The following is a 13194-nucleotide window of genomic DNA, read 5'->3' as shown; positions in this document are numbered from 1 at the left end:
AGGAGGTCTTCGAAGTACTCCCCCCACCGACCCACAACGTCCCGCGTTGAGGTCAGCAGCGCACCATCCCCACCATATACAGTGTTGACACTGCACTGCTTCCCCTTTCTGAGATGCCGGATAGTGGACCAGAATCTCCTCAAAGCCGTCCGAAAGTCGTTCTCCATGGCCTCCCCAAACTCCTCCCACGCCCGAGTTTTTGCCTTAGCAACCACCAAAGCCGCATTCTGCTTGGCCTACCGGTACCTGTCAGCTGCCTCCAGAGTCCTACAGGACAAAAGGATCCTGTAGGACTCCTCCTTCAGCTTGACGGCATCCCTCACCACCGGTGTCCACCAACAGGTTTGGGAATTGCTGCCACGACAGGCACCGACCACCTTACGGCCACAGCTCTGGTCAGCTGCCTCAACAATAGAGGCACGGAACATGGCCCATTCGGTCTCAATGTCCCCCCACCTCCCTCAGGATGTGGTCGAATTTCTGCCGGAGGTGGGAGTTGAAGCGGCTTCTGACAGGGGGCTCTGCCAGATGTTCCCAGCAGACCCTCACAACACGTTTGGTCCTACCAGTCCTGACCGGCATCCTCTCCCATGGTGTTAGTTATGGACAATCCGTGACAAGCACAGAAGTCCAATAACAAAACACTGCTTGGGTTCAGATCGGGGGGGCCATTCCTCCCAGTCAGGCCTTTCCAGGTCTCACTGTCATTGCCCACGTGAGCATTGAAGTCTCCCAGCAGAACGAGGGAGTCCCCAGAAGGTGTGCCCTCTAGCACCCCCTCCAGGGACTCCAAAAAGGGTGGGTGTTCCAAACTGGTGTTCGGCGCATACGCGCAAACAACAGTTAGGACCCGTCCCCCCACCCGAAGGCGGAGGGAGGCTACCCTCTCGTCCACCGGGGTAAACCCCAATGAACCGGCTCCAAGTCGGGGGGCAATAAGTATACCCACACCCGCTCGGCACCTCTCACCGGGGGCAACTCCAGAGTGGTAGAGAGTCCAGCCCCTCTCAAGGAGATTGGTTCCAGAGTCCAAGCTGTGCGTCGAGGTGAGTCCGACTGTATCTAGCCGGAACCTCTCGACCTCGCGCACTAGCTCAGGCTGCTTCCCCTTCAGAGAGGTGACATTCCACGTCCCAAGAGCCAGCTTCTGTAGCCGATGATCGGACCACCAAGGTCCCCACCTTCGGCCACCACCCAACTCACACTGCACCCGACCTCCTTGGCCCCTCCCATAGGTGGTGAGCCCATGGGAAGGGGGACCCACGTTGCCTCTTCGGGCTGTGCCTGGCCGAGCACCATGGGTGCAGGCCCGGCCACCAGGCGCTCGCCATCGAGCCCCACCTCCAGGCCTGGCTCCAGAGACGTCCCCGGTGACCCGCGTCCGGGCAAGGGAAAACGCCGTCCAAAGTTTTCATTCATCATAGAAAGTTTGTTTAACCGCCCTTTGTCTCATCCCTCACCTAGGACCAGTTTGCCCTGGGTGGCCCTACCAGGGGCATAAAGCCACGGACAACAGAGGTCCTAGGATTATTGGGACACGCAAACCCCACCACCACGATAAGGTGGCGGTTAAAGGAGGGGCCCTGGTATGATTTTAAGCAGAAATGCCTTTTATGTGGACATAGCATAAGTAAATGAGTGCTTAATTAATTTAGGAATAATGTACAAGTACTCTTTTTATTGACAGGAAGATCTGAGTAAATCGGACCATGAAGTTGAGAAGAGTAAACATCACAGAAAACACTATGAAGATAAAAGGAAAGTACACTTAGATGTTATACGGAGATTGAAGGAAGATCTTGCCAATAGAGAAAATGAATTAAAGGTACTGGCCAAGTTTCTTTCTACATTTCACATGGATTTTTGAACATTTTTCCTGATTTACATTGATTTCTTTGCTTTATATTGTATTAAGCCAGACATTCTTACTATTTTCTTAAATATTCTTTTATTATACAGAATCAAAATTGATATTCTTTTTACTGTGTAAAAGTCTCAGCAGCATACTAGGGGGCTTCGCTCGCCAACTCCCCTGGCCTGGGTTACGCGCCAGCCACTTCACATCTCTGCCGCTCGCGTATGTGGATTTCACTTTCACCAAACAACAAATCGTTCAATTCTTGCGGATGCGCCTCTTCATTGGGAAGAAACACTACTTTTCCCTGATAGCAACACGAATTAGACAATCTACAAGTCTCTGACTTAAAGTTTAAATCCAAACAATATATTCGATCTCTTTTCGCTGTTCTGTTATTTCACTAATTAATAATTTCCATTTGTTTGTGCAAATGAGATCTTTACTCATTTTTTTGAGACTTTCGAATTTTAGTGCTTTCATTATCTCTAACCTGCTCTGCATGTGTATCACGGCAACATTTTTGAATTCTTTACGACGTTCTACTTTGTCATCTACTCTTTAATTTCCGGCCCCGGGCGTGTTTAAATCTCTTGGCACAAAGTCTCATCTCGCGGGACGTGAAAGTATCTCTCTGAAAAGGTCACATAGAGAGATTATCTGTTAACATCAACCAGTATAGTTAAACACAGAAGTAGCACAGTTAAACATAAAGAAAATTTTGAATGCCTATTGGAAACAAAACTGTAATTCATTCATCCTTTTGATAAGAACACAGGAAGATAAAATAGTACTCCATATTCCTTGCATAAAGCAAATATCCCTGATCGTCCAGCACCTCCTTTAAGTATCCTATCAGTGTTTTTAGTTTTGTTGACTGTAACTGTTGCCTGCCATTTACAGCATTTGTGACACTTTTCTGTGTCAGTGCAGTCATTGTTAAGTTTACAGGTTGTTTTGTTTTGGCCTCCCAATGCATGTAGTTAGGTAAATTGACAGATGTAAAGAGCATGTTTTTTGACTTCTCTAGAAGCTTTAAAATTATAGAGCCCTTACTGCTTGGAAGGAAGCACAATGAATGTTGACAATTTCCGTAGTATTTTGTGTTACCGACTGTTTGACAGGCAGACTATAGTTTGTGATTCTACAGTGGTGCGTTTGTGTCCAAAGAGGGTAGTCTGCAACCCAAAGGCCCCCAAGGCAAGCAGTGTTCCCTTCTTCACACAGTACCTGCTTGCATTTAAAGAAAATTCTAAAACATGCCATCAGCCGATATTTTTTAGATAAGTCTGCAATTATGGGATGCATAAATGGTCGGCAGTAGAAGAAATATAGAGGCCTGTATTCTGAGTTTGTTGAGTAGTGTAGTTGAATCTCCCCCATCCCAGTGTTAGCAAAACTAACAGTGAGTGGAATTCAGGAAGAGCAGGGTTTGCCCTGATATATGTCTGTCTCCATTCATTGAGTAGAGGTTGAAATGTTTTGGCAATATAAGCACCTTGCGGTTTACTTGGAAATAAATGTGTATGTCATGTAGAAACATAATGACCATACTGTCAGTCTATGGATACCAAGTGTGCTGTTTAATGCAGTACTTTGTGGGGCGGTAACATAGAACTGGAGATGCCAACAATGTCTCACAGCCTCTGCATAACTGGCTAATTTCTACCACTTTGTTAAAGGGACTGCTATTGGAGGGACTTTTTTTTACCAGCTGTATACGATGTTGCACCATAACCCTTGCCTAGATTAAATTTTCCTCTGGTATTTTAAAATGATAATTTTAGTTAGATTAAAATATGTCCATCAGCTATCTACCTTCTTGTCTGTCTGTTTGTTTGCCTGTCATTGATAAAATAAATAATACTATGTAAAGATAGATATATACTGTAAGTATACATCCAGATCCATACGTATTTGGATAGTGACACAATTTTCATAATTTTGGCTCTGGATTTGAAATAAAGTAATCATTATGTGCATGAATTGTAAACTTTCAGCTTTAATTGAAGGGGATTACCAAGAACTGCGGTGGGTTGGCGCCCTGCCCGGGATTGGTTCCTGCCTTGTGCCCTGTGTTGGCTGGGATTGGCTCCAGCAGACCCCATGTCCCTGTGTTCGGATTCAGCGGGTTGGAAAATGGATGGATGGATTACCAAAAATATTATATGAACTGCTCAGGAATGAGAGCCATTTTTTTGCATAGCTCCCCCATTTGCAGGGGCATAAAAATATATGAACATTGGACTGCCAGCCGGCTCCATGGCCAGGTTCATGGCTCATTATTTCATTCACTATTAAGCTGCTCTGGAATTGATTCCAAGTGTGGAATTTGCATTTGGAAGCTGTCACTCTCAATATGAAGTAAAAAAAAGAGTTGTCCATACAAGTAAAAACAGTTCCTTATTAGGTTGAGTAAACAAAACAAACCCTTTAGAGCAGGGGTCCCCAACCCCCGGTCAGCGGCCCACTACCGGTCCGCAGCCATCTGACAGCCGGGCCGCGAGAGAACTGCCGGCAACGGAGACTCACTCAGACTTTTCAGAACGCTTGGCGGGCGGGGCTTTGCAGCGGTGCAGAGAGAGGAGAGAGACCGAGGTGAGAGACTATTACAACAAAGTATTTTTATGGTCCCGACAATTTCCCCATATGACATGAGTCTATAGAAATCACGTTACTTACGAAGTACATTCAACAGATGCTTTCATTACAACGAAGTAACCTTGAAATGCTTGAACGAATCATCCACAGAGCACAACGATCCCCAAACAGAAACATTGTAAAAAAATCTCTTTCTTCGAACTTTCCTCGTACTGTTTTTTTTTTTTTTCTGTTTTTGTTGTCTGTGGTTTTCATTGATTCCTTTTGCTTATTGCTTGTCAACATTTGAAAAATATCCATTGGAATTTAACTCATTGTCACCCTCCTATAGAAACGGCAGACACGAAATAAAGATTGCAGTGTTAATGTTTGTGATGTGCAATCTGTTGGATTGGCAAATGTAAAGCATATGTCTTTGTTATATGCAAAAAAAGAAGAAAAATCTCAGATTGCAAACGTATTCGAACTGCTTAATAACTTTAATAATAATAGAAATGTTATGTAAATTGTGTATAAAACTGCCCCCCCCCCCCCCCCGACCGGTCCGTGCAAAAATTTGCATCTAATAAAGTGGTCCTTGCTGTCAAAAAGGTTGGGGACCACTGCTTTAGAGAGACAGCAGAAACATGAGGAGTGGTCAAATAAACCATTTGGTATATTCTTAAAATAGAAGGAACACACTGATGAACTCAGCAGCACCAGAAGGTCTGGAAAAGCACAGAAGACAACTGTACTGGATAACTGTAGAATTATGTCTTAGTTGAAGAAGAACACCTAATTTTTAATTTTTTTTTAATTTAATAATTTTTTGCATTTATATAGCGCTTTTCTCACTACTCAAAGCGCTTAGCAATTGCAGGTTAAGGGCCTTGCTTAACACTAGAATTACCAGAGCCTACGAAAAAACTCGTATATCCGGCCCACCTTAAATCGCTTCTTAAATCCGTTCACACCTCTCCGCCAGCATCCTTTGTCCTCTAAATGTGCTGATAAAAGACAAGCTGCCAGCAGCCGGCTATTCCATCCCCCCACCGACTTAGAACGCGAGCGAAGTTTTCCCAGCTCACGCCTTGATTGATTATGTGGGAGTGAAGTGGAGTTTTACAGTGGAAATAACATCATTATTCTAAAGTAATCTGTGTAAACACATTGTTAAAACAGAAACTTTTTCATATTTTAGTAATAAATGTTACAAAATGTAGTAGGCATAAATTATAGAATATATAAAGCCCGAGTTCCAAAGATCAAATAAACACTTTCACAAAAGCTTCAAGAATGATTCAACAGCTTCTGTGGCGTAGCGCGTTAAGATTTGCCTCTTAGTGCAGAGCAACTTTTCCTTGCCTCACAGACCTGAGTTCGATTCCCCGCTGGGGATGAAGTGTTGCTTTTTTTTTTTTTTCTTTTCTTTTAAACCTCAAACGGACATAAAATTTATACATTGGTATGCACTGTCAGTTACTGAGATCATTATATTTTCATGTGGGATGCTCCTTTTCAAATATTTTTTTAACAATTGAGACTGCAATTAACAGGAACAACTGTCCTTATAACTTATTTTTAAGATCCATAACACACAGACAGACAGAGCACTGCGTAATAGAGAGACAGACAGGCAGAGAAGTCACTAGATATAGAAATAAACAGGGAAGCCACGTGTACTGAAAGAAAAAAAGAACAACATGTGCGTTGTCCCTGACTCTCTAAGTAAGATCGGGGGAGGGGTGATGTTAGAGCGATTGCGCTTATTCAGTGCATCTAACATCACCCCTCCCCCGATCTTACTTAGAGAGTCAGGGACAACGCACAAGTTGTTCTTTTTTTCTTTCAGTACACGTGGCTTCCCTGTTTATTTCTATATCTAGTGACTTCTCTGCCTGTCTGTCTCTCTATTGCGCAGTGCTCTGTCTGTCTGTGTGTTATGGATCTTAAAAATAAGTTATAAGGACAGTTGTTCCTGTTAATTGCAGTCTCAATTGTTAAAAAAATATTTGAAAAGGAGCATCCCACATGAAAATATAACGATCTCAGTAACCAACAGTGCATACCAATGTATAAATTTTATGTCCGTTTGAGGTTTAAAAGAAAAGAAAAAAAAAAGCAACACTTCATCCCTAGCGGGGAATCGAACTCAGGTCTGTGAGGCAAGGAAAAGTTGCTCTGCGCTAAGAGGCAAATCTTAACGTGCTACGCCACGGAAACTGTTGAATCATTCTTGAAGCTTTTGTGAAAGTGTTTATTTGATCTTTGGAACTCGGGCTTTATATATTCTATAATTTATGCCTACTACATTTTGTAACATTTATTACTAAAATATGAAAAAGTTTCTGTTTTAACAATGTGTTTACACAGATTACTTTAGAATAATGATCTGTTATTTCCACTGTAAAACTCCACTTCACTCCCACATAATCAATCAAGGCGTGAGCTGGGAAAACTTCGCTCACGTTCTAAGTCGGTGGGGGGATGGAATAGCCGGCTGCTGGCAGCTTGTCTTTTATCAGCACATTTAGAGGACAAAGGATGCTGGCGGAGAGGTGTGAACGGATTTAAGAAGCGATTTAAGGTGGGCCGGATATACGAGTTTTTTCGTAGGCTCTGGTAATTCTAGTGTTAAGGGCCCAACAGCGCAGAGTCCCTTTTGGCATTTACGGGATTCGAACCGGCAACCTTCCGATTGCCAGTGCAGATCCCTAGCCTCAGAGCCACCACTCCGCCTATGTACCTTCAGAACATTTAGCCAAACCAAGAACACCCTCTGGGAGGTAGACATATCATTGCCAAATCTACAATCAAGAGAATACTTCATGAAAGGCGGGGGTTTACCACAAGTAAACCTCAAGCATAGGATGGACAGATTAGACTTTGTCGGAAAACATTTTTTTAAAAGCCTGTCCAGTTCTGGAACAATTTTCTTTGGAAAGAGAAGAGTATGGAGAGGAGAAGAAATGATTTACGATCCAATAAATACCACATCGTCTGTAAAATATGGTGGAGGTAGTTTTATGACATGATCATGAATGGTTGTGAATGGAAGTCAGTCACTGGTGTTTATTGATGATATCCTGCTACTTCTGCCAGCAGTCATAACTATATGTATAGGGCTATATTATCTACTCAAATTTGGTGATAAGCTGCAAAACTGATAGGATGACATTTTACAATACAGATAGGCAATGAGCCGAAACATACTGCGACAGCAGACCAAGTGCTTTTCAATGCAAAGAAGTGGAATAATCTTCAGTGGCCAAGTCAAATCAACTGACCTTAACCCAGTTGGACATGTATTTCACTTGCTGAAGACAACACTGTTGGCAGAAATTCCAATGAACAAGCAGCAACTGAAGACAGCTACAGTGTATGTATCTATCTATCTATCGATCGATCGATCGATCGATCGGCCTGGTAAAGTATCACTAGGATGTAAAGCCAGAACTTGGACATTGCCATGTGTTCCAGACTACAGGCAGTCATTGATTGTAAAGGATTTTCAACCCAATTTTGAAAACTATCATTATATTTTGATTATGTTTGTTTGTCTAAATACTTTTGAGCTCCTGAAAATAGGCAGACCATGTATATAAAAGTCCATCTTTTCTAAACATCATACAATATTTTTGTTAAAACCCTTGAATTAAGCTGAAGGTCTATACTTCAGTCATATCTTGATTGCTTTGTTTCACATCCATTATTGTGAAAATTGTGGCACTGTCCAAATACTTATGGACCTGACTGTCTATAGATTATTTACTGACTAGAAAAAAATATTTAGCCATCGTTCCTTTGTTCATAGTTAAAACCTGATAGTGTGACATTTTGATGCAGTAAACAGAGAAACTATATTTATTCACTGAATAGCCCCCCAACAAAATTAAAAAATACAGAAATATCCTTCCATCCATCTATTCTTCCATTTTCTAAACCTTTTTTATTCTGAGTAAGGTTTTGGGGGTGTTGGAGCCTATCCCAGTGAGCATTAGTATTTACAATGAGTCATCTATATTAGCAGTGTTCCCAGAAAACCTGTTACCATTGTATACTACAAAATTCACAAAGCACAGTGGAGACGAGCTGTGGTATCATTAATTAAGAATTGAGGGGGAAAAAGATATGTTTAAAAAAAATGTATTTTTTGATGCCCGAATTGGAGATGTTGATATAGTCTGAACAAGTACTGCTTGGTAGATTAGCAGCAGTAAATAGCACAAGTGTGTGACCTTGTGCCTGTTGCTGTAGGTAAATGAGCAAAACTTATTGGAATATTCATTATCTAAATCTCATTCTTACTCCTACTCCTGTCCATATTGAATGCATTAACCAAAGGGATGTAAGAAAATTGGAAGTGTCAGATGTATCTGCCGCAATGACATTTATAGATGAGGACATGTATTTGTCTAAATCATAGACATTTCTGTGTAAATTATTTCACACTTTTTATCTTCTTTTGAATCCAACAAAAGTGTCTATATTTTTAATATAAAGTAATTTTCTCAAAACCATGTAATCCAATTCAGGGTCACATGGGTCTATAACATATTGTGGCATCACTGAGTCAAAGGCAGGAAACAGCCCTGGACAGTGAACCAGTCCAATGTTGTGCCTCCTTCACAGAGGGCCTGTTGTGAGACTCCAGTTAACCTAACCAGTATGTCCTTGGTAATATGGGAGAAAAATGCAAAGTCTTCAGTGCAAACCCAAACAGAGAAGTGACAGCTCTACACATGTTTAAGATTCAGACCCGGTTTCCTGGATCCACAGGGCAGCAGTGCTGTTAACTATGGCATTGTGCTGTCACAGTCAAGGTTTTTTTTTTCTGTATTTTTTTAGTACAATGTATTAATCCCCGAGGGGAAAAATTGTCTTTTTGCATGACATTTCGGGGGCAGAGTGCAATGTCAGCTATTGTACAGAGGCACATGGAGCAATTGTTTAGGTTAATGGCCTTGTTCAAGGGCCCAATGAAGTAGGATACCAGAAGGAACACTATTACAGTGGATCCTTAATTTTAATATGATTTAAAGGTTTACAGGGTCATAATTTTCATGTGTATAGAGTGCAGTGAAATTCAAGCTTCCATATGCAATAGAATAACACATTTTACTAAAAGTTATGATTTAGCTTTTAATTTAAGACAAATAAAAAATGATAAATAAAAATGGCTCAACATAAAGTAAACAATTGAGTACAAGATGCATATGCACACAAGATTATCCGATCAGATTGCTTTGCTGCAATATTTTTTCAAAGCTTATCTGTTTTTGAAAAGTACAAGAACTGGGAAACACTTTTAACGTGGAATGACTGACATGGCAAATACACGTTGACCGAAAATATAAAATTGTTTATCATTGACCAGGTCACCCAGAAATTTGTTAGGCAGAGTAGATGGAAGGGTATGATAAAGTGTGGATAGATAAATGATAACCTTCAATTATATTGAAGGCTATCATTTCAAAAATAAAAAGCAAAATAAACATTGCTTATGATTGCTGCCTGGCAGATGTCCATTCAGGCTGAAATCATTAATGAAACAATTGTAAAGCATAACCTGTAAGATTTATTATAGAAAGTGAATACAACAGGTGTGACAATTCAGAGGAAATGGCTCAGTGTTTGCCTCGTGCAAACTCAGTTAAGTGTTTGTTAGAACTGTTACATTTTTTATTTTTTTTTTGCCATTTGTACACTTTTTTTTCTTCCAGTCAGCACAAAGTATGATATGCTGTCCTTCAGCTAGTAACAATATTAAGGGAGTAATTCTACCATGCAAATAATTCTTCATTCAAAAAGTTAAATCTTTCCTTCAAAATTATAATTTTGTGTGAGTGATCAACTACAACACCACAAATAAATGTAATATATTCTTTTAAAGAGCACTTCTAAATCAGTAGAGTGTACATTAGTACTATACAGTATAGTTAAAATAAATGCATGCAGCAAAATCATATTGAAAACAAAAACATCAAATGTTGTTAAGATGAACACCTTAGAATGGATAAGTTTATTAGAAAATTAATGAATTGATTAATTAATTTCAGCCAACTAACCTTTTATCTTATTTTGTTTTATTTTTTTTCTTCCATGTTAGCATTATGTGATTAAATTTCTTTAGTCTGTATGTCTTAGCATTTATTGACTTACTAAGTTAGAGGATTAACCATACAACACTCTAGGTAATTTGCAGTTAAGTTTTCCTTTTACACTTTTGTTCAAAGGGAGTTGACTGATGTATTTTTCTATGTGGTTATTTTTGTACTACAAAAGAACAAACATTAAGAAGAACAGTAATTAGAGGAGAGGTTAATGAGATCACTTTAGAATTAACATGGAAAGTGGAAGTGGGAAAATCTGAGCAATATGTACACATCTACCATAAATAAAGGAACAGTCATAGTGAGTGCCTATAAAAGTATTACTAGGACTTGTGTCTCCAGTATTCGTACATGCTATATTTATCAGGAAGTTATACACACAGAGCTCAATCAAAATGTCAAAAAAGAGAACTAAAGAATATTGTAAAGAGGTGACAAGACAATGTCAAAGAATTGGGGCACCACCCTGATGACGCCATAATGTATAATTACAAAAGTTATAAACAAAAAAACATGCAACAAGTTGCAGAAGCATCTTTTCATACAATAACTCAGAATTGAGCTCCGTTCAGAATGGCTAAACTTATGGGTTCCAGGCAGGAAGAGGCGTGTCCAGAAGGGCAGACAACAGAAGTGACGTCACCGGTGAAATGGCCAACAATCTTCCGTTCTGCAGAGGGAGGAAGAAAGGCATTAGAACACAGTACCAACCCCTGGTTCAACGAGTAATTACCATCACTTAGAGCCCTTATGCTGCCTCCCATATGCACGTGCGTGATAGCATATAAAAATAATATATGCTAAGAAAAAAGTAATATATAGAAAGTAGTACACAACTGTAAATTATGCTGTAGTGAATATTGTCATTAAATAAAAATACGTTAAAATATCATCACAAACATAAAATTTTGTGTTTATTGTAAATATTTTTATTCACTAAATGTCAGAATTTTACCATTTGCAAGCAGTCTGATTTTTATCCTGTTATGGAGACTTAAAAATAATTTAAAGCATGTCTCTCATAGAGTATTTTGTCACATTACCTGACCTACTGTCATGTTAAATTACATTTTTCTAGTTTATATCTCATTTAAATACATTTTTATATTTCATATTTCTAATACCTGAGGAGGAAGTTGGGATCATGCGCTAATTACAGCGCGTTGACACACCCACCACACAACGAACCACCTGGATTGGGACCCAAGTGCAGCCTTGCAACAGGTGACACCTCAGCACCACACTGGAACAGTGTGAGGTTTTTTACAAGGGCTAGACAGATCAAATTTGCTCACATTAAAAGTAATTAATAAAGTTGCAAGAATTCAATAACTTAGGAAGGAACAGTAGTTTTCTGGCAAATTGTATTACTTGTTAGGTTATCTGTTTTTTTTTTTTTAATTCACTTGTGGATGAAGAAATACGAATGTCTTTAGCTCCAAAGATTTTTATCCCATAGCAAGAAGTTATGTTTTGTTTTTCTTTTAGTAAGTGAATGAACGGTTATAATTGGCAATTTCAGTGCTGCTGGTATGATATTCAGTTGAACACAGTAACATAAAAGAGAATAGATAGCAACCAAAATTTTGAATATACTTAAATATATTTAATTTAGTGCTTCCTAGAACCTGGCTGATTATTATTTCCTAAAAGAATGGACAATTTTGATAATTAGACATTTCTGTGTTTTGCAGAATCTTTTTGTTTTTATTTTGTGTACCAGTACTTCTGGTTGAGGTAGATCTTGCATTTCTACAATAATCATTTTCTTAATAGTTTACATCACATATTTACATTCAAAGTATGCAAAAACCAGATCATGAGAAATTAAAGCCTCCCTTTGAAAAAAAAGCTTTTGGCTGCTTCCTCAATTAAGCAGAACTCTTGTGAAAGAATTCAGTTAACTTTCGATTATCAAGTCAGGCAGTACCTGAATACCAAATTACTTAAATTGACCCTCAGTAGTAAATACTTTACAAGTATATTTTCAAGTACTTTAAAAATGTAGATTCAGTCAGTTTTACCCTGAAAGTGTTTTTTTCTGTCATGCAGCTGTCACTTCCAAAACATGCTTTTACTGATGATATAAACACAACTCTGCCATCATTAGAAAAGCTCATCAGTGCCTCTTCTTCCTAAATTGTCTAAGAAAACCTTCAATATCTCCATCTATGTTTGCTTATTTATGTAGGTGAATAATGTAATCTGTCCGCACAAACTGCATACTAACTTGGTACAGCATACCTTATCAGGGGAGAAGTAAGCACAGATTAATACTGGCACTTATCGCTATTCTGTTCAGTGCAGGTCTTAGAAAGGCAAACAGCATTATTAAAGATCTTTGTCATCATACTCTGTTACTTTTCTTTCTCCTCCATTTTGGCAAGTTGTGCTTCACCCCTAGCGCTCACGCCACAAAATTCAGAGGCTGTTTTTATCCACAGGTCATAAGCCCACTTCCTGAGTGTTTCTTTTATATATTGCCATCTGTGGTATTTATGTTTTCTCTTACTGATATTGTATTATACTGGAATAAGTGTAATAATAATAAAAATATAATATTAAAGTATTACCAATCCATGATAAGATTTTTTTGTACTGTGTACACATGGAAAAAAATTAATTTGAGGGAGTAGTGTACTATTT

General features: G+C 39.3%; 1 protein-coding gene across 3 annotated transcripts in view; it reads left to right on the top strand.

Annotated features, from left to right (window-relative positions):
• si:dkey-119f1.1 (Structural maintenance of chromosomes protein 6-like) overlaps nucleotides 1-13194 on the top strand; it is a 155552-nt gene that overhangs the window by 119467 nt on the left and 22891 nt on the right. For all 3 annotated transcript variants that reach the window (XM_051925505.1, XM_051925506.1, XM_051925507.1), the window contains one exon: nucleotides 1688-1825. In XM_051925505.1, the coding sequence (XP_051781465.1) occupies nucleotides 1688-1825 (138 nt within the window). The remainder of the gene's footprint in view (nucleotides 1-1687; nucleotides 1826-13194) is intronic.

This window comes from Erpetoichthys calabaricus, chromosome 3, assembly GCF_900747795.2.
Source record: "Erpetoichthys calabaricus chromosome 3, fErpCal1.3, whole genome shotgun sequence".
Taxonomy (NCBI): domain Eukaryota; kingdom Metazoa; phylum Chordata; class Cladistia; order Polypteriformes; family Polypteridae; genus Erpetoichthys; species Erpetoichthys calabaricus.
This window is presented reverse-complemented; position numbering and strand designations above follow the sequence as displayed.